The 21,239-nt window shown below is 37.6% G+C and overlaps 3 protein-coding genes and 1 long non-coding RNA gene across 5 annotated transcripts; all 4 read right to left on the reverse strand.

Moving 5' to 3' along the window:
- Nucleotides 1–4,348: 4,348 nt before the first annotated feature.
- On the reverse strand, nucleotides 4,349–5,929 carry LOC141843134 (protein ELC-like). The gene has a single exon (XM_074731170.1). It carries the CDS (start codon nucleotides 5,826–5,828, stop codon nucleotides 4,611–4,613), a length of 1,218 nt encoding a protein of 405 aa, XP_074587271.1. The 5' UTR covers nucleotides 5,829–5,929; the 3' UTR covers nucleotides 4,349–4,610.
- Nucleotides 5,930–11,576: 5,647 nt separating this feature from the next.
- LOC141843137 (putative inactive chitinase-like protein LaCIC) lies at nucleotides 11,577–12,996 on the reverse strand. The gene is made up of 3 exons (XM_074731172.1): nucleotides 12,515–12,996; nucleotides 12,209–12,353; nucleotides 11,577–12,100 (listed from the first exon to the last, which is right to left on the reverse strand). Exons 1-3 carry the CDS (start codon nucleotides 12,978–12,980, stop codon nucleotides 11,707–11,709), a joined length of 1,005 nt encoding a protein of 334 aa, XP_074587273.1. The 5' UTR covers nucleotides 12,981–12,996; the 3' UTR covers nucleotides 11,577–11,706.
- Nucleotides 12,997–14,676: 1,680 nt separating this feature from the next.
- On the reverse strand, nucleotides 14,677–17,417 carry LOC141843139 (uncharacterized). 2 transcript variants are annotated; one of them, XR_012603016.1, is made up of 4 exons: nucleotides 17,178–17,417; nucleotides 15,396–15,898; nucleotides 14,991–15,072; nucleotides 14,677–14,881 (listed from the first exon to the last, which is right to left on the reverse strand). It is a non-coding gene; the product is annotated as an uncharacterized LOC141843139 (long non-coding RNA). The 2 variants fall into 2 exon arrangements; XR_012603017.1 differs by having other exon boundaries at nucleotides 15,396–15,464; nucleotides 17,178–17,413.
- Nucleotides 17,418–18,008: 591 nt separating this feature from the next.
- LOC141843138 (chitinase 3-like) lies at nucleotides 18,009–18,533 on the reverse strand. The gene has a single exon (XM_074731173.1). It carries the CDS (start codon nucleotides 18,459–18,461, stop codon nucleotides 18,024–18,026), a length of 438 nt encoding a protein of 145 aa, XP_074587274.1. The 5' UTR covers nucleotides 18,462–18,533; the 3' UTR covers nucleotides 18,009–18,023.
- Between the last annotated feature and the right edge of the window lie 2,706 nt (nucleotides 18,534–21,239).

Below are 21,239 nucleotides of genomic sequence, written 5' to 3' on the forward strand. Positions count from 1 at the left end.
TATTATTACCTGCAAATTAAAATCAAAATAATTCATCTACAAAGTGTGAATACAATGTGAGAATCCATATAAAGTAAAAGCTAGGTGCCAGTTACTAGAAAGAACCATTACAGCATCCCCCATGCTCATTTAATATGGTGTTAATAATACTCCTTGGATTAATGAACAATATGAAGGGGGTGTTATAACACTTCTCCACATGAACACGTTCAATAATTTAGATGTATTCATGGGACTTACCCACCCCACATGTAATTTTTTTTAATTTTTAATTTTTTAATTATTAATATTAAAGTGTTATAACGACGGAGCTTTGCAGATGCTCTTACAGCATTTACATTTGTGCTTCCGTGACAAGGATGATATCAGTAGATTAATTATAAAGATGATGATAAATTAGATACTTTATGAGTGGCCGACAATTCACACACAAGTTTGTTTTAACACTTCGCAAGATTTAAAACATGGGAACAGTATGACACATGTGCACTTTGCTCCTTCAACAAAGAAAAATGACAAAAATTTGGAAAATAGGGAAGCCAAGTGATGAAGACAGAGGCAAAATAGAGTAAGAAAAGGACAAATATCCTTGCATAGCAAATATTACTAATTTTGTTCTCTTGAATCTAACGATAAAGGTGAAAAAACAGTGTGGAATGAACGGCAGATGAAATAGCATGCGAGCAATGCCTACGCCTGGTGGTGTGCGCCAGGATGCCGCAGTGGATCTAGCGTTAGACTTTCCCCGCCCACGGCCTGTTTCTGTGGGCCCCACCGTCTCCTACAATGATTGTGCCTAGTGAAAAAGCCTACTATAGTTTTTTTTTTTATATTTTATTTACGAGGTGCTCATACTAGACGCGACCTGACAGGCCTCGGACCCTTTGTCATTGGGGCGCAAAAGTCTAATATTTTAATAATATTTATATTAAAATTTTTAATTAATTATTTTTTAAAATTAATATATTTTCCTTCTTCGACATTCTTATTTTACTTTCCTAATCTATTCTTTCTCTTCAGCATGGATCTCTTAAAAATATATATATCCTTTCTTTGTAGTCTTCTCGTGCTCTTCCTCTCCCTCATTAATTTCATAATTTCATGTCATTTCTCTTTCATTGTCGATGATGCCATATGTGTTTTCCCTCAAGTCAATGATCATGTGCTCTTATCCTTCCTCATCAATAATTCAACTCTCAAAGGATACAATAGGATCTATGAAGAGGAGGGGATAAATAGTTTGTGCTTCTCGTTTATTTATTTTCATTTGTTCTAACTATCAAAGTAAACTTAACAACGGATTAAATAAACAAGCATAGAGACTCACAAATTTTATTTGGTTCATAACCCTCAAGGTTAGTACATTCAAAGTTCAAGGCCTATGTACGGGAGGCGCTCATTCACTAGTAGTCTCCTTTTCGAATCATGTTCGGAGGAGGAGAAACCCGTCTTACAGTTCAGAAAATATATAAATAAAATACAATGTAAGACTTAAGAAGAGAATCAACCAAACATGTGTAATAATCGATCCAAAAATCCTGAGCGTTGCGCACTCCTCTTGGAACTTTCCTAGTTACACGAGATTAGCCCTGTTAGCGTTCAGCAGTACCACAGGATGAAAAGAATGATGTAGAAATATGACACTATAAGATAAAAAACTAATATACAACGTTTTTAATGTGTTATCTATATAACTGAAAAAACGTGGTAGACATTCCACTAAAAAAATTTTTCTTAGACCCAACCTCCCACTAAAAAAATTTCATCCTGTGATACATCATAATGAGATTTGAATCTTAGATGTTCAAGAGATATGTAGACATCCTACTGTTGCACCGTAACCCCACAAACTTTATACTCGATGGAGGTAGAGAAAGCAATTTGAAGAATGCAACTTCCTTTCGATGTCTGCTCCATGAAAGCCCTCGAGGCATAACTGAATTATAGCTCGTCGTTCCTGTCGTCTTTAGGCCACCTCAACTTCCTTTTTGCAGAACAGTATCTGCTCCATGAAAAAGCTAAACAAAAGTACAAGAAAGGGCAAAGATGCAAAAGATCCAATGCGGAAACCAAGTACAAATTGTGTGATTTTGTGGGCAAAAAGATGGGTTAAAAGAATAGAGAACGGCAACAAGAGAGCAGTTGCGAATGTCACGGAGAATAGATCTTCGACAAAGTAGAAGCAATAAACAATATGTACTCCAGAAACTTTGCTTGTTTCTGCAATTTTTCTTAAGGTGTCAACCTGCTTGCAAGTCGTACATGATTTGAGCAGGCAAAAGACTGAATATAAATTAGAAGCTTGTAGGAATTATATTATACCAATTGTATAAATGAGAAATATTGTATGATCTAGATGCAACAACACAACACAAAGCAATGAAGGCAATACCCATACAGGCTCAATATACGAAGAAAAAGAGAACTAAGAAACATGAGGATGTGGCTTCTTTGAAGCCTTTTCATATACTAATACAGGAGGAAATTGAATGAATCCATGTTCAAGAAAGAAATAGCAAACACTTTGGATAAGTACCAAGTGTATAGCAACATACATAAGAAGATTGTGGCCTAATTGTTCATGACTAATACATGGCTTCATAAGGAAGGTAAAACTACTAGAGAATTACAGTGACGTTGCTGGCAAATTGTGAATGGGTAAAAGCTTCAAATTCATAATTTCATGCATGAATGCTCACACAACTGATATTCTTTTAATGTCATTGATGAATACATAGAAATGAAGTCTAGTAAGAATGCGTGCCATAAATAGGAAATACTCCAAAAAAAATCTGAAGTTATGTAAAGGTCCTCGTGTGTTGCCATTGATTAATGCTTGAAGAAATCAGTAAAATGAGAAAGATCAAGAATGATATAGGAAAGACAAGTGTAATGGCAACGTCTGCCAGTAGGAAAGGTTTAATATTATTTTCATCAACATCTATTTATTTTATAAAGTGGGTATCACAATCAATCTCAGTGAAGTAACTTGAGTTGTTGAGGGATATGTTATCAAAAACAGAAAAAAAAAACTAAACAGAAACATTTTTTTTTTCAGTTTAGCTTTAGAAGTACTACGGGAAGAGATTAATATCATTTCCAGCAACATATATTCCAAATTAAATCCAGGTTTGATTTCTTTGTCAAATCAAACTGAACAGGAATAATCAATATTTTAATAATGCCATAACTTTTATAGATTTGCTCATCCAAAAGAAACACCAAGTAAATAAATCAAAATTTATAGTATCAGGTTCCACATGAACCAAACCAAAAAACAAAACGTCAATTTTATTTAGCTAAATTTCAATATGAAAACAGTTTTGAGTTTGAATTATTTCAAATGCTAAATTTTTTCGAAAAAAAAAAGATTCAATTTGAACCAAATGAAAAGTCATAGCTTAGGCCTTGAAGAGTAAATTTAGTTTCTATTTTTTTTTTGAGATTGTTTACTATTTGTGGATAAAATAAATGATCTAGTCTATATGCAACTGAAATCTTAATGCAAAGTTGAAGAATCAACAGAGTAGGAAAAATCCCTTACCAACAAGAGACCACAATATTGTGCTTGTGGACTAAGATTTAGAAATGAGTCCAGCTTGACATTGAATTTGATTATAGAAGCCTCGAGCTAATAAGCTCTCTTTTAAACCACGAAGGACTTCTAGAACTATTAGTCCCTTATAACAATTATTGAGGAAGAGATGGAAAATGTGATTGAGTTTGATACATATGATGGCGATATTGTTAAATAACTCCCTACACCATGGAGAGAAATAATACTTGTGAAGTTTTGGGTATGATGACAAAAATGTTTATGGAAAGAAAGGCATCAAAAAATGAAACCATCAGGATTTAATCTGAAGCAAGACCTCAAAAAATGTGATCTGAATCCCAATATGCCAATGCCATAGTATGATTGTATCATTCAAATCACCTAAACTAAACATCATCTTAGCTGACTTACAGCCAAATCAAAGTTTGGCAGCAGTGTGAAGAAAGTCACCGAAAAAGTTAGGGAGATGATAAAATGTGGCCCGCAATATGTTCATAGATTGCTTCATCAATCAGTTGAATTTCTCATCCATTCTCAAGAATGATCTGTTTACCACAGAAATCCATATAACTACACAACACTCTGTTTTCCAAAAGATTGAACTCGCCAATAAACCAATTGTGTCTCCCAATAAGACTATAAACATCAGAAGGAGAACATCATCATAAGCAAAAATCAAAGCATGAATAGCAAACATGACCATTTGTCTAAAAACAATTTGATAAGATATATCTAACTTCAATGAGAAAAATTGCGTAAAACAAGCTGGAGCTCCTAAAATTAAGCCAGACCTCACAAAATACAATCAAAACCTTCCTTTCAAACAATCTCATTTCCAGTTCGTATGTAACGTACAAATAGGAATAAAAATTCCCTGATTTCAAGATGAGAGTTTGGAGAGTTCAGATGGCTGAAGACATAGACCAGTTGTTAAGGCTAACTTATTTTGGTGATAAGAGTTTATGTATTATATAGCAAATACCCGATCAGAAAAATAGCAAATAGAAGCAAAAATATCAAATTTTATGATACAAGATCACGACTAACCTCCATCCTAGGAAGCATATAGTGGAACCCTCGGTGCCATTTTTGTAACTCGAGGTCGCACCTGAACAGCACGGGCCTTGGCCAAGGTTGCCCTGTGGAAGAACTGCTCCCTGCACAATGTCCTCACACTCTTCAGATATGACTCGAACGTGATTGCCCCCTCCTGCACCGCCTTGTCCAGTGAGTAGATCGTGTCCTCCACCGCCAAGTCAGCTGCCGTGAGCTCCAGTATCTGTCTTGATAGCGCATCCATCGGTTCAAACACATTGTCGACATCCAATGCGTCCACTTTTCTACTTCTAGCCTCGGTCTCCCTCACCCATCCTTCAAGAACGTCGGTGTTCATAAGCACGAGCTGCAGCTGCTGCTCCAGACCTTCCTTCTCCTCGACCATCTCGCGGACCCCACGAGAGAGCTCTTCCCCTCTAATCCGCAGCTCCGCCTGGAGAGAAAGGAGAGGTTCCATCTCGGACTCCTGCGACCTACGCAGGCTGGCTGCATCTCTGTGTACATTCTCCACAATTTTAGAGATGGCGTTCCGTCGGAAGACATCCGCGGGGTCCTCCACTGGATGCGACGACATCTGGGTCTGTGGTGAGGGAGGGAACCGACCACCTCCGTACGGCGACGGCAGAGAGGAGTAGATTCGAGGCGGCGATGGATTGGATGAGGAGGGAATCGGATGCCGTGTGTTAGGAGGAGATTGATTTTGAGGGAGAGCAGCGGCGGGGCGGGAGTAGAGAGGAGGATCGAGGCCGAAGAGGTGTGAAAGGGAGCGGACAAGGTCGACAAGGTTGGACGACGGATAGACCCATGCAGCGAGGTACGGAACAGCCGCGGCGCGGACAAGGCCGGAGGGATCGACGAGGGGATGACCGGGCTTGACAAGCATGTCCGGGGTCGGGGTGAGAAAGACGGCAGGGGGACGGCGAGGGTACTGTTCGAGGAGCCAGACGGAGGCGGGGAGGTTGTAGGTGGTGCCGCGGTAGACGATGGGGATGGTGCCCTCGGCCTGGAGGAGGTAAGAGGAGCGTCCGTCGTCGTGAGTGAAGCTGGCGGCGCGGGGGCGAAGAGATGCGAAGGCCCCGGCGAGAGCCATCAGGTGCTGACGGATCAGCCACTTGGCGTCCTCGGAGTAGGGGAGCGCCGCCGGACCGCGCTGCGATAGGGCGGCGCTGAGAAACTGCTGCACGTACTGGGCGCCGAGCGCCGCCGGGTCAGCCATCTAAGAAGGCGAGATCCGATCGCCGCCGCCGCCTCCTTTCTCCTCGTTCTCGGATCGATCGACGGATCGAGTGGATGGAAAACGAGGGTATCCAATAATTTCCTAAAATTAGAAATTTATCGGAAAGTTTTTTTTGCCCTAAATTGTTCCCAAGTTAACAATTGTGAAAAGAGCGATGATCCTTGTCACAACATATTTCCGTCACAAATTGACGAAAATCTAGACCATTCAAATTTAAAACAGAAGATTTTACTCAGTAGATTCCCGTCACAAGTAGCTTTATTTTTATGAAAATACTCAATAGATTTTACAACTATCAGCTGTTGAAAAGACTATGAGCAATAATATACAATATGAAAAATGTAACACAAAATTTAATATGACATACTTTATGCAGTGGATCTCACATTCATACAGTGAGATCCATATCCATGCAGTTGAGTGTTATATTGAATTTCATACTATATTTTTCATGTAGCGTATCATTTTTCGAAAATTAAAATATGCGCTAGTCTACGATAACTAAAATTCTAAACTTTCGATCATTTTTTCTAAAATTCGTTAACTTATAAAACCAAAACATCTCAAAGTATAAGATAGAATAAAGTTAGGAATAAAATGAACCCAAAAAACAAAAGGAAAAAAAAGTAGAATTGATAAAAGTCTCTTCTTTACCGAAAAAGGAATTGAAGAGAAACAAACAAAACAAAAAGATGGAAGAGTTAGGTTTAATTCCCAGCGAGCGATACTTGCATTCATCTTCCAACATCAAGCCAATTGAAATCTTGCAGAGTAATACTGAATATGAGAATAATAATTTATGAAAAAGTTCTTGAATGCTGTCAGATCCATTAATTTTCTGAAGTATCAATCTAGATGAAAAATATTCCTTCCAACATATTTTATATGATTGGTAATGTTATTTCAGCTTATGCATCAGATGAGACGTACTCTTGTGGTTGTGTACCTACTTTAAATGATAATATGTTATTGGTAATCCAATGATGATACAACGTGATCACATAAAATAGGGTAATTGGTGTTGACACGAAGCTAGCATTTGATAATGACGACGAATGATGAAAGTTTGCCCTTGGAATAAGAACAAGTGGCCGAGCCTTCTTCAACACAACTCCGAACTCCTCGCTGAGCTCAAGTTCACGACCCTCCGGCAACTCCCAATTGACATATTATAAAAAAAAAATTTAATCTAATAATAAATTTTTGTTGACTAGTTCTCTTTTACCCCTCGATAAATTCAATGAAAATTTTTTAACGTTAAATTTATTTGCTAGTTTGATGAAACGTTGTCTGAATAATGGCTTAGTAAAGATATCAGTAAATTGATCTTATGTAGAAATATAAGAGATATTGTAGGTTGCTTTTTCGAATTCCATAAGATAAGATTTCATCCAAGAAATATTGTATATCCATTAATAGAGCGTTTATCTTCAAAAGAGCTTGCTCAATCCGCATTGCTATAGGTATGTAAGTTTCTAGAAGTTTGATGGTATATAAGAAGATTATGTAGAATAGTTCCTTTGAGATAACGAAGTATTCTTTTTACATTATCCGAATTATGTTTAGTTGGAGCATGCATAAATTAACAATCACAATTTACTACAAAGGTAATATCAGGTCGTGTGATAGTGACATATTTTAAAGCTCCAACAATACTTCGATAAATTTGAGGATCAGACATAGCATGAGAGGATGGAGTTGCAGAGAAATTGTTTATAGCAATTAGTGTGGAGACCGGGCATGCTCCATCCATTTTAGCTCTTTGGAGAAGTCCAATAATGTATTTGCTCTAAGAGAGGAGAAAACCTTCAATATGTGGGATAAGTTTAATACCAAGAAAAAAAACGAACATTACCCAAATCTCGAATAGAAAATTCTTGATTGAGAAGACTTAATAGAGTTATGATGCCCTTTTGATCATTGCTGATTATTAAAATGTCATTCACATAAAAAAAATATCATAAATTCATCATTATATTTGTAGAATAGAGAAGAGTCTGCCTTTGATCTAGAAAATTCTTGAGCTTATAACCAAATAGATAATCGATAAAATCATGCACGAGAAACTTATCGAAGACTATATATGGATTTCTTGAATTGATAAACATGAGATGGAAATTGTGAATGGATAAGTCCAGATGATTGCTCCATAAATATAGTTTGCTCAAGATGATTATGAAGAAAAACATTAAAAATATTCAATTGTTGTACAGACCAATTAGAACTGATAACTATTGATAATAATAATTTGACAGATGTAATTTTGATGACGAGACTAAAGGTGTCATGAAAGTCAATACCTGATTGTTGACTAAATCCTTTGGCTATAAGTCAAGCTTTGTACCTTTCAAGAGAACGATCAGCTCGATGCTTGAGGATGAATACTCATTTACAACCCACAACATTCATGCAGGAAGTGCGCAGAACTACATTCCATGTTTTATTACGAAGAAGTGCATCAAATTCTGTAGTCATTACATTACACCAATTCGGATGCTTATTCGCTTGTGAAAAATAAGTCGGTTACCCATTTACAACCCACAACATTCATGCGAGGAGTGCGCGGAACTAGATTCCATGTTCCATTGCGAAGAAGTGCATCAAATTCTGTAGTTATTACACTATGCCAATTCGGATCCTTATTCACTTGTGAAAAATAAATCAGTTCCATAGATTTTGAAGAGACCACTAAAGCTTGTGGAAGGGGAGATTGGGTTGTCAATCATGACAACGTACATAGATGTCACTTAAAGGAAGCATATGACAAGAAACACTATCATTTAAATTACTTGTTGATGGCGATGAAGAAGTGGGTTGACATGGTGAATTCGATGAAGGACTTGTATTATTTGAGGAGCCAAAATCAGAAAGTATATTATCTATGGTTGGTGAGGCTTATAAGATTGGACACGGAATAGAATCCAATATATTTAACCCTTCTGATAGTGTTAGCTAGTGTGTCTTGCCTCTTGTCAAAGTAGCAACTTGACATGATTCCGATAATATAGGAGAGTTATTATAGAGCCCCGGAGTAGGACCTAAGATGTCATCACCTTCCACAATGTTAGGTGGCATCAGAAAGGTGCCACTTGAATCTAGAGGAGAGATTGAAAAAGTTGTAAAAAAAATTCATTAAAAGTAATGTGTCATGAAATATATATCCGTCCTGTAGATATATGCAAGCAACGATACCCATGATGTAAATTACTATAACCAAGGAAAACATATTTTAGTGAACGAGAATCAAGTTTATGTTTAGAATAAGGGCGTAACCACGGATAATATGCGCAACCAAAAATTTAAAGAAAAGTGTAGTCAGGAGTTTAATTATAAAGTTTTTCTAAAAGACACTTATGATTGAGTAATGGGGTAGGAAGTCGATTTATGAGATATGTTGTAGTACAGACAGCTTCATCTCAAAATTTATGCGGAACTGATGCATGATGGAGAAGAGCTAAGGCGGTTTCAATAATATGTCTGTATTTTCTCTCAACAGAGTCATTTTGTTCTGAAATATAAAAGCAAGAGACTCAATGAACAATTCCACAAGAGACAAGATGACGATAGAGAGATTGATATTTGCCTCCCCAATTAGAATGAACAGAGAGTATTTTACGATTAAAATATCGTTCAATTTATTTTTAAAAATAACAGAATATATCCAATAAATCAGATTTTCTTCTCATAGGATAGAACCAAGTATATTTACTAAAATGATCAATAAAGGTAACATAATAAAAGAAATCTTAGTTGGACAAAATAGGTGCAGGGCCCCAAACATTCGAATAAATTAATTCAAGTAGAAGATTAGAAACATGATCAGATGAAGAGAAATGTAGTAGTTTATGACTTTTAGATTCCATGCAGACCCTATATGAATGAGACGGAGAGGAGGTAGAGAAAGTAGGTAAATCATACCTATTGATGATCGACTGAACAATGCCAAGAGAAGGATGACCAAGTCGGGCATGCCAAGCTGATTTATTTGTACATTCACCAATGAAAGCCTTGACTGAAAGACTATGTTTGATTCCCCAGAAAATAAGATAATATTTGTTTCTCTATATTTTATAAAATAATGATTATGATGAAATTCAAAAATAACATCATTATTAAGATAAAATTGACATTGAAAAGTACGATTAGATAAATGTATATATGTATTTCCATGGTTAGCAATTTGTAAACCTGAATCATTGCCTACTTGCACTGTATTCTTCTGTAAAAGGTGGAATCCGCTACCTTAGCGGCCCCACATGATCAACTCCACGACCATCTATGAGGAGGTAAATCGAGAAACTGCAGTTGATCATGACGTAGGAGAGCAGGAGGGTATTGCCTGGCTTCGCCAGGATTCAAACTCTTGCCCTCTTCTGCAACTCTGTTGCGTCGTAACTAACTCAGCTATGCTCCAGGGGCTACTTGCACTATATTCAAACCATAGTATGGTATTACTTCTGTAAATATATTGTAATCTGATATAATATGATGAGTTACTCCATTGTTAATATATCATTCAATAGAAGAAAACTCTAGTGGTTTATCAAGAGTAGGCACGGACGAGAACGCTTTAGGATAAATAGGTGAAATTGTCGATTGTCTTAAAGTTATAGGATTATCAACAAAATTTGTGTCATATCGTCTAGGATATTGAGTATCAATATGCCCAATTTTGAGATAAATTTGATATCTCCTTTGAGTATTCGACATTGAAAAAAATAAAAGAAAAGAGAGAAAGGGAAAAAACGATGATAAAAAAAGAAAAAATAACATGCGCACTTGCGGTAGTGATAGAAGCAAAATCACTATAGAATGATGATAAAAAAAATTAGAGAAATAATAGTTTTGATACCATAATAAAGAAAGATAACTGAACTAGAGAAAATACAAGGTAGAAAGAAATAAAACCTCCTCATTAATGATTTATTATGAGAGACATAATTTATAAAGATATTAAAGTGCTTAATCAATTCATAGATTAATAAAAAAAATTATCAATTAATATATTATAAAAAAATTAATTTAATAATAAATTTATTGACGAATTATTTTTACTTCGAACCCGTACTCTCTCAGTACCAAAGTCGAACTGGGCGAGTGGGGAACTAGCAAAGGAAGCACTGGGTGCAGCAGGATTCCGCCGCATCACTAGTTAAGGCGAACGTGACGTGGGAGGAGGGGCGCGTTACCTTCTGCAGGGTCAGCGAACGGAGGTATAGGTACCCGCTATGGCAGTATGGCGTGTCCGTGGTGTCGATGGAACGCGAGGGGCCACTGAGCGGGGCGAAGTGCTGTCCGTGCGAGGCAGTATGCACCAGCCAGTGCGGCGAGGGGGTGATGACGGGACTCGACGAGGGGTGGAGCTGGACCCAGTGGCACAACGACAGCCTGGAGGTGTGTGACGGGAGGTGGGCGGAGGGGTGGGAGAGAAGCTACGATAAGGTCGCCAGGCCAGAGATGGTGACTGAACGGAGGAAGATGGAGGTGATCGACATGGCCGGGTGCGTGGTTGAGTTAGAAACGATGCGAAAGAGGACGGTGAGGTGTTGCCCTTCGATTTAAAAAGACTTTTCTTTCTGTGAGACGAAGTTTGATTCAAGATTAGGAGGAAATTAGATTCTTTTTTTTTCCTTTTTGCTCTGACGCACGCAAAAAATCTACCAATTAACTCGAATTTAAAGGAATCCTTACCGTCCACCGTTTAATTATTTAATATTCCCCAACGCATTACCAAACTTCTTCATCAACTTCATTAACATCTATTACAGCATTAGCTAGCATAATAACCATGGCATACATCAGAGCCACAGATTTATTCATTACGATATATATATCGCCATTTTCTAGCGATCTAGTTTTAAAAGGTCTGCAGTTGTTGAAACTCCACGTGGCTAACACCGTAAGGTGGCTGATTATAGCAGTCTAGATTATCGCCGTAACCCACCCCGAGCATGTCGCAGTATCTCTTATAGTATTGAATCCGGTTGAAAACCCTTTGATCGAAACCGTGCCCGCACTCGACACCTCCATTAATGATGTTGGTGATGAGACCGTATCCGGGAAGTCTTCCAGCGGAATCGGGCGGTATCGATCCAGTTATCACATCATGGGCCGAGGGTTTATTATACTGCGGGGTCATCCAGAACCAAATGGCCGTTTTAAAGGAGACCAATACGTCAGTAGCGACCAAGTTTGCGTTGCTGAGGAGGTTCAACCCGAGAGCTTCTCCGGCTGGGCCATAATTGTAATTGCTGCTCAGGGAGAAATTAGTTACGCTTTATTTATTTATATTCCAAAAATATGAGTTTACTACTTTGAAAATTATTTGACAATTATAAAAATAGGGATGGGAAAATTACTAGCTGAGTTGGATCGGGCCACGACCGTGGTAACTTTGTCCCACGACGCACGGCCATTGATTGTTGGAGACGCAGTAATTAGAAGGGGGATTTATTTCTTCTTTGTAGCAGTAACCCCACTCATATGGCTGGCCTGGCCACCAACCTGAAAGCTCATCAAAACGAAGCACCATATTAATAGTAGTAAAAAAACATCACAAACTAGGAAATAATTAGAGATAAAATTATGAAGAAATCGAACAAAATTTTGTTTTCCATTTTAACCAACTATAATATATAGTTATTGCCTGGCATGGTACTACTAACCAGAAGTCTCTTGAGAGGTCTGACCCAGGAAGGCAGCAACCTCCCGCTTCCGGATGTCCATGTCGCCGGTCGTCCCGAATCCGGCGAAGGAGTTGGCGGCGGCTATGAAGCCGTTGTATGTGTAGAAACCAATTGCATGGCATCTTGGATCGTTTCTAATCTTCAGCATTTCTTCGAACAGGGAGGCACTAATGATGTCTGCCACGCCGCCGCCCGGAGATGGAGGGGTGGGCGTCGGAGGTGGAGGGGAGGGCGATGGAGGTGGAGGGTAGGTGCAGTTGCATTGGCTTTGGCAGTTCTGGCAGCAGTAAGCGGGCGTGTTGCCGCACCAGCCGTACTCGCTGCAGCAGAGATTGTTAGGGCACAGAGTACCGTTGACCTGGTTCCCGCATTGCTCGCCGGAGGCACCGAGCAGCAGCGCGGCCACGATGCAGACCATGGCTAAGAACCTAGTACTGGTCGTCATGGTTTGGATGATGGAAAGAAATGGGACGGAGGTGGTGCTTAAATAGAGAGAAATGCGTTGCCGTCTGCAGACTCGATTGAAATAAAGATAAAATAATCAAGCAGCATGGTCATAAGTTGCTTTCAAGCACGCTTAACACACCTCAAATTCTTGCGGAATTAATTAAGATGCAATAGTGACTTGCTGAGTAGGATGGGTCCACGGCTGCAGTGTCAGTCGCTTGACACGCGGCCATGGACGCAGTAATCAATAGAGAGAAAAAATTGATTTAAGAGAATGAAGTATGTCTGCATGCCCATACGTTGCATCTTACCATGCTTAACACACCAATACTACTACTTCTAGTGGAATTCAGAAATCAACACTTTCTTTTAAACCAAAATATAAAGAAAGGAATTCAATAATTATATTTGGGTACGGGCGGCAGTCATCACAAAAACGTGAAGCAAAGCACCGAGGCATTTCTGGACATTGTGCCGGCCGGTACATGCGCCAAGGTCGACATAAGATCGATCGAAGGTGAGAAATTAAATATATGAAGAAATTTGTTCTGTTCACGTACGTGAACGGATAAGATCAGCTAATTGAGTTTGATGGGGAAACATAAGTACGAACTCACTAATTAGGTGGAATATAATTTTTATGGAACAATATTATTTATAGAAATTTTTACTGAGTTAAGTATGATCGAGCAAAGTTTGATCTTGAATATTGATGGTCATTGCAAATGATACGATTTAAAAATATAGACATGCACGTTTAAATTACTCCTTTTAAGATATTATTCTTTAAAATAAATCTAGATTGATTAATTCAGCATCTTACCAAACTAATTAATAATCACCGTCACATACGTCACCACGGCATTAATTATCTCATTCGGGCCAAAGTAATCCTGTGTGCTTCCACACCAAACTAATTAATAATCACCGTCACATATGTCACCACGGCATTAATTATCTCATTCGGGCCAAAGTAATCCTGCATGCTTCCACATCAGCCACTACAAAAAAAAAAAAAAAACATCCATTAACGACCGATTGTTCGGTCGCTAATCGATCGCTAAATTTGATTAACGACCGATTCAAAAAATCATAAAAAATTTCATCGTAATTGAATTTAGCGACCGATTTAAATTTCGATTGCTAATTTTAGCGACCGAATCGGATTCCGATCGCTAAAATTAGCGACCGAATTCAATTTCGGTCGCTAATTTTAGCAATCGAATTCTGTTTCGGTCACTAATTTTAGCGACGGAAATCTAAATCGACCGAATTTGATTTTATTATTAAGATGCAATAGTGACTTAATTAAGATGCAATAGCGACGGAAATCTAAATCGACCGAATTTCAGCACCTCAAATTCGGTCGTTAATTAAGATGCAAGATTTTATTATTAAAATTAACGACCGAATTTGGATTCGGTCGCTAAAATTAACGATGGAAATCTAAATCGATCGCTAAAATTAACGACGGAATACAAATTCAGTCGCTAATTTTAGCAACTGAATTTGTATTCGGTCGCTAATTTCGTCATTAATATTTTAAAAAATTTATCAAGATCCCATGATTAACATACAATCATTATTAAAATTTTTACTCATACAATCTATATTTACAATCCATATTTAAAATCCATATCACAAATTTATTTAAATGATAAAAAAATTATTTTTTATTAAAAGATAAACTTGTTCGTACAGGAATAATTTTTGCAATGAAAGATCAAACAGAAAATAACAATCTTATTTTCTCTAACTACAAGTAAATATGCATCACACACAACTCCGACCAGATCTCATGCTCGCAGTAGTTCTTTATGACAGTCTCGCCGACGCAAAGATAGAGAAGAGTTGAAGCTTCCACCTTACGAAATCTTGCTCGTTGACTCGACTTCCACCCTGCTCAAACAGAAAAATGAATGAATTTAATAAATTACCTTAAGAAATAAATGAGCACCACAACATCATGAACTACAAAGGCAACAAAAATAAAGAAGTTATTTCTCACCAGGTAGGATGAACAACAAATCTTCCAGTAGATAGAGCCCAAATCATAGTGAGAAGAAATTCTGGTGAATACGCTCAATTCCCTGTTAACACCAAAAACAAGCATCAGACATGGAGATAAAAATGAATTTGGCAAACAAATTTTCAAGAAAATAATTTCATTATTAGAATTAACCATTTCAGCTATGAACTAACACCTCAATACAATATAATTAGAAACAAAAATAAGAGACGATCACATAACAACAACAAGAATGATACAATAACATATAATAAAAGGAGTCCTGATTTGACATAAACCATGCAAGAGAGTAAACACTGCCATGGATACAAACAATGGAGTATTTTGCCTATTATGAAAAAGAAGAAATTAAAAAAAAATACAGAGTCAAAATTATAAACCTACCTTCCTGTAAAAATATCTTCGTCGTTGGTGCAAAAGTAGTTTGTGACTGGTAGATATTGCAAAGACAACCTACAGTTCATCGTTGGTGCAACAAATAGATAATCTTATTTGAAAATAATAATGCCAAGGACCAATACCAATGATGTAGATAATAACCATTGTTTGAGGATGATGAATGCAAGCAACAAAATCATGTTTCCTTTCATCTCAATACAGAACTCATAAAAGAGACACATACTATCATTAGCTCATTGGAAATGCTTAATTCCAAAGTAAAATAAATGAAACCATGACAGTAGAATAAATGAAACCATGACAGTAGTTAATTCTGGCTTTTGTACAAGGGGGTTGAGTGGTTGGCAACACCCATTATCCATTCGAACAACATATACAAAGAGGAGCTTTAATGTAAGGAAGCTCTCTGGTGGAAGAAAGACTTGACAACCAAAGATGAATCGTGTTTGTTGTTCACGATTAGGTACAGATGGAGGCAGACAAGCATCCTACATTACATATGCATAAAGTTTCAGCTTAGAAGTACAAATTAAGAATCAACAAGCCTAAACCAAAAAATATCACAGAATACCATATATCCAATTCAACTACAATAGTAAAATCCTGTCAGTATCATCTAACTATATCCCACTAGGGATCATCCAAAAGAATCCAAATGCACATTTTTCAAGTAGGACGTTAGGTACCCACATATATAAAAAAATGTTTCATGGTAAAAGATACAAAAAGGAAGATAAAAAATGTATTAAAAAAATTAATAAAAAACTAGGTATTCTGCTGAATATTAATATCTGTCTATCTGGTTCATGTCGATAGTCTGTAAACCTTCACCTGGCTATGAGGACAGACAGTATTATCAAAAAATTAGAAACTAAGATAGTATCATCCAGTCTCAAGCATGACAATAGCATAAGTAATAATAAAGTGATGTACATATACAGAATCATAATAGATGTGAACTGGCTTGACAATGGTTGCCTACTCCTCACTTCTGAGATTCACAAGATTGTGTAAGTATCTTAATTAAACTCTTCACCCAACATAAGACCATTCTGCATCTTACCTTTCAATTGTTTTTAACTGTTTTTGCAGTCTATTCTACAAACCAAACTTTGTTTCCATTGGCTGTGGGTTGATTGCCAGAAGGTCGGCAAAAAAAACAAAAATCCGATCTAGTGGAAAAGAATCATTGACGCAGATTTACAGATATGCACTATGTCGTGACAGGGGAGAAATTTTTCACACGTAAAAACAGATACAACATGTAGATCACCGAGCAGGTTCAACTTGAAGCGAAAGCTTGATCTCAAGACAATTAGTCAACGAATTGTCCGATTCAGACACTATGCGAGTACAGGTGAAAGAAAAAAAACTGGTTGATAAACAAGAGGTAAAAAGTCAAAGCAAAATCTTAGATTACAATAGAGCGATCATCAAAAAACAATGTAACCATAAGCTGAACTCTAGGTGCCAAAGAAGAGGGATCGAGACCGATAGAGTGACTCTGAATGGATTTTGATCTACCACAGTATTATCGCCAGATGGAAAAAAGAAAGCAAAAGGACCGATCTTTTGGGAAAATGAGAGTAAACGAAGAAGGTCGGCCGTCCCACCAGCCCGGCGGCCGGACACGCCACCAGACCCAACCACTGGCTGTGCCACCAGCCCGGCGGCCGGCCAACCAGACCCAGCGCCGGCCGCGCAAGAGCCAATCCGGCTGCAGGACCGCACCCAAGGGGACAAAAGGGGAAAAAATTAAGGGTTTACCTGAGAAGGAGATCGTGTCGGAGAAGGAGATTGGATAGGGAGATCGTGTCGGAGAAGGAGATCGTGCCGTGCCGGAGAATGAGATTGGAGAGGACGAGAAGGAGATCTCGCCGGAGAAGCAGATCCCGGCCGGAGAAGCAGATCGTGCCGAGAAGGAGACCTTGCGTCTGTAGGATTTGGAGAGACGGCGAGCGTTTAGGGTTCGGGAGTGAGCAGAGGGGAAAATAAACCTGGCGACCGAAACCTGGGTTCGGTCGCTAAATTAGCGACCGAATTTCAATTCGATCGCTAATTTAGCGACGGAAATCTAGTTCAGTCGCTAATTAGTGATCGAATTCCAATTCGGTCATTAATTAGTGACTGAACTAGGTTTCCGTCGCTAAATATTAACGACTGAATAAAAAATCCGTCGCTAAATTTGTCCATCGTCGTAAAATTCTATAATTACCGACCGAAGTTAAAATTTGATCGCTAATTTAGCGATCGATTAAAATTCGATCGCTAATTTAGCCACCGAATTTTAATTTCGATCGCAAATTAGCGACTGAACTTATATCCGTAGCTATTTAGCGACCGATTTAAAGACCGAAGTTAAAATTCAGTCGTTAAATTAACGACTGAATTATAATCGATCGTTAAATTCATTCGTTATTTGTGGATTTTTTTTTTTTTTTTGTAGTGTCCCTCCACGCACGGCCATTGATTGTTGGAGACGCAGTAATTAGAACCGGGATTTATTTCTTCTTTGTAGCAGTAACCCAATCATACGGCTGGCCTTCCCACCAACCTGAAAGCCCATCAAAACTATAATAGTTATTGCTTGGCATCGTACTACTAACCAGTAGTCTATTGAGAGGTCTGACCCAGGAAGGCAGCAACCTCCCGCTTCTGGGTGTACATGTCGCCGGTCGTCCCGAATCCGGCGAAGGAGTTGGCGGCGGCTATGAAGCCGTTGTATGTGTAGAAACCAATTGCATGGCATCTTGGATCGTTTCTATTCTTCAGCATTTCTTCGAACAGGGAGGCACTGATGATGTCTGCCACGCCGCCGCCCGGAGATGGAGGGGTGGGCGTCGGAGCTGGAGGGGAGGGGCAGTTGCATTGGCTTTGGCAGTTCTGGCAGCAGTAATCCGGCGTGTTGCCGCACCAGCCGTACTCGCTGCAGCAGAGATTGTTAGGGCACAGAGCATCGTTGGCCTGCTTCCCGCATTGCTCGCCGGAGGCACCGAGCAGCAGCGCGGCCACGATGCAGACCATGGCTAAGAACCTAGTACTGGTCGTCATGGTTTGGATGATGGAAAGAAATGGGACGGAGGTGGTGCTTAAATAGAGAGAGATGCGTTACCGTCGGCTTAATTTTACTGCAGTCTCGATTGAAATAAGGATGAAATCATGCAGCATGGTCATAAGTTGCCTTCCACCACACACCTAGCAGAATTAAGCAAGCCGCAGTTAATTAAGCCAATGCAAACAGTTTGGGTTCGGAATTCGTGCTTTTTATATAATTGAGTTAATTATGATTGGATAGATTTGTTGAAATAGATAAGGATTAAATCTCGATGAAATTGAGATAATATTTTTCTCTATTATCACCAATTGTAATATTTATTATGGAATCGATCGTGTAAAATTGTTGGATGATGAATTTTATTATTATTATTTTTTTGTTATTGTAATGTTCGGAATTTGCAGAATGACAAAAACGTGAGGGAAAGGATAGAGTCACATTACTAACACATTTAATTTGGTCGACATGATATGACATGAAATATATGAAGAAGTTTGCGGTGTTGACGTGAACGGATAAGATGCTAAGTTCAGTCCGAACACAGGTACAAGCTCGTTTATCTGGAATATAATTTTTATGGAACAGTCATTATAGAATTGTTTTTTTTTCGAGGAGCTATTTTATTATAGCAAAATTTGATCTTGGATATTGATGGTCATTTCAATGACAAATATAAAATATTTAAATGGACAAAATTTAAAAAAAGGCACCCTTTATTATATTTTTCATCGAAAAGACATTTATTTTTTAAAAAATTAAACAATATTTCATCCCACATTATTTGACAAGAATGGCCATAACTTTAATTTGATCGGTCTAAATTTCTTGTAACCCCACTTGAATATAGACAATTAAACTAACAATTATAGTCTCCGGGGGATGGTAGCGCGGTCGGATATTCAGGTTGTCACCCAGGCATCTGCGGTTCGATCCCAGTTACGATGAATTTATAGGAATTTTCTTCCAAGTGAGGAGCGTAATCAAAGGATGCTGAACGTCTGGGCTAATCGCTGTGCGTACTTCCTGATTTACCCTAGTGACCGATGAAAAATTTCCATAGGACCACGTTAATCACCCTGAAAGATAGGTAATGAGACTAACTAAGCATTAATTATTATGTGAAAATACTAAAAATGTCGCTTAAAATTATTATTTACTCACTCAAATAATATTATACTATTTTGTCATCCATCTTTGAGCATTAATTTTCTCTAAGTTGTCAAAGAACCTCATTCCTTCTTCTTCCATCATTTCTTTTGTGTTCTCACAGGTGTCTTGTTCTATTCTAAGGGTTGTGAGTTGTGACCAATCTCGTTTTAACATCAGATTGCTTTATTAAGCCACGGTTCAGACTTTAGACTCTTGGAGTTGGACTGGTAAATAACGAGTATATATATATAGTGAACTTTTGATATATGAAAATAATAATTATAATAAAATATCTTTTTTTTATCTTATTTAAATTACTTTTCCAAGATATTATTGTTGAAATATCTACATTTGGCCCACGTCGACATGACATGAAATATATCAAGAGGTCTGTTCTATTCAAGGGAACGGATAAGAACCTGAGTTTGGTGTGGACACAGGTACAAACTCGATTAGGTGGAATATAATTTTTATGGAACAGTGTTTATAGAATTTTTTTTTTATCGAGGAGCCATTTTAAACGGTTAAAATTTGGTGTTGGATATTGATATTTCAATGGTACGATTTGCAAATATAGAATATTTAAATGGGCAAAAATTTAAAAAAGTGCCCTTTATTATTTTTTTCATTGAAAAGATATATATGTTTTAAAAAAAACTAAAATAATATTTCATCCCATATTGTTTGACTAGAGTGCCCTTAACTTTAGTTGATCTAAATTTCTTAATGCAACCTGAATAATATAAACTATCACTATGAAAATACAGTCATATGATGAATTTTACGATGAAAATAAAAAAATATTTTTGTCATAAAAAATTTTGGCGACAAAATTTGTGACAAATATTTTTTCATTGGTAATAACTCGTCGTAAAATTCTGCGACGAAAAACACTATATTCATCGCCAATATGACGACGCAATTAATTTTGGTTGCTAAATTCGTCGTCAAATTTGGCGATGAACATAAGTTTTCGTCGTCAAATTTGCACGAAAATAATTTTTCGTCGCCAAAGTTGACGATGAACAAAAGTTTTCCTCGCCAAATTTGACGACGAAACCAAACTTTCATCGTCAAAGTTGACGACAAAAACATATTTTCATCGCCAATTGTACAATTATTAAAGTTGTAATAATTATTATTGTCTAAAATCATGAATGTTTAAATTATCCATTCATCTGAAATAAAAAAACAAGCAAAAAATATTTATCCTTTTAAATATTTCAATTGGATCGATCAGAATAGTAGGTTAGTGTGGCCTAATTCTAATTCTTTGTTTGCGAATGTGTTGAAAGTGATTGAAGGTATTCCTAATTGCTCACCAAAGAGGCAACAATATATCACCTAGCATGGGTTGTTGTCGATGCTTCATGCCTTCATCACCTCCACATCCATATGTTTACCACTGCCTTGCACTCGTCGTCACCGATTTTTTTTTTTAAATAAGATAGTTTTTTTCTTAATTTTCTTTCCTATTTCTTCTAATTCTATGGTTTGTGGGTAGAAAACTATTTTGGCATAGTCATTAGTGATGGCATAGATTATGTGATACTAACTACACAATAATAATCTACCCCACAGCTACAGTGCAAGATGTTTTCACAGTTAATCAGGTGTTCATGAAT

This window comes from Curcuma longa, chromosome 12 (assembly GCF_044706935.1).
Source record: "Curcuma longa cultivar G26 ecotype Majalengka, Jawa Barat chromosome 12, ITB_CL_G26_1.1, whole genome shotgun sequence".
Taxonomy (NCBI): Eukaryota; Viridiplantae; Streptophyta; class Magnoliopsida; order Zingiberales; family Zingiberaceae; genus Curcuma; species Curcuma longa.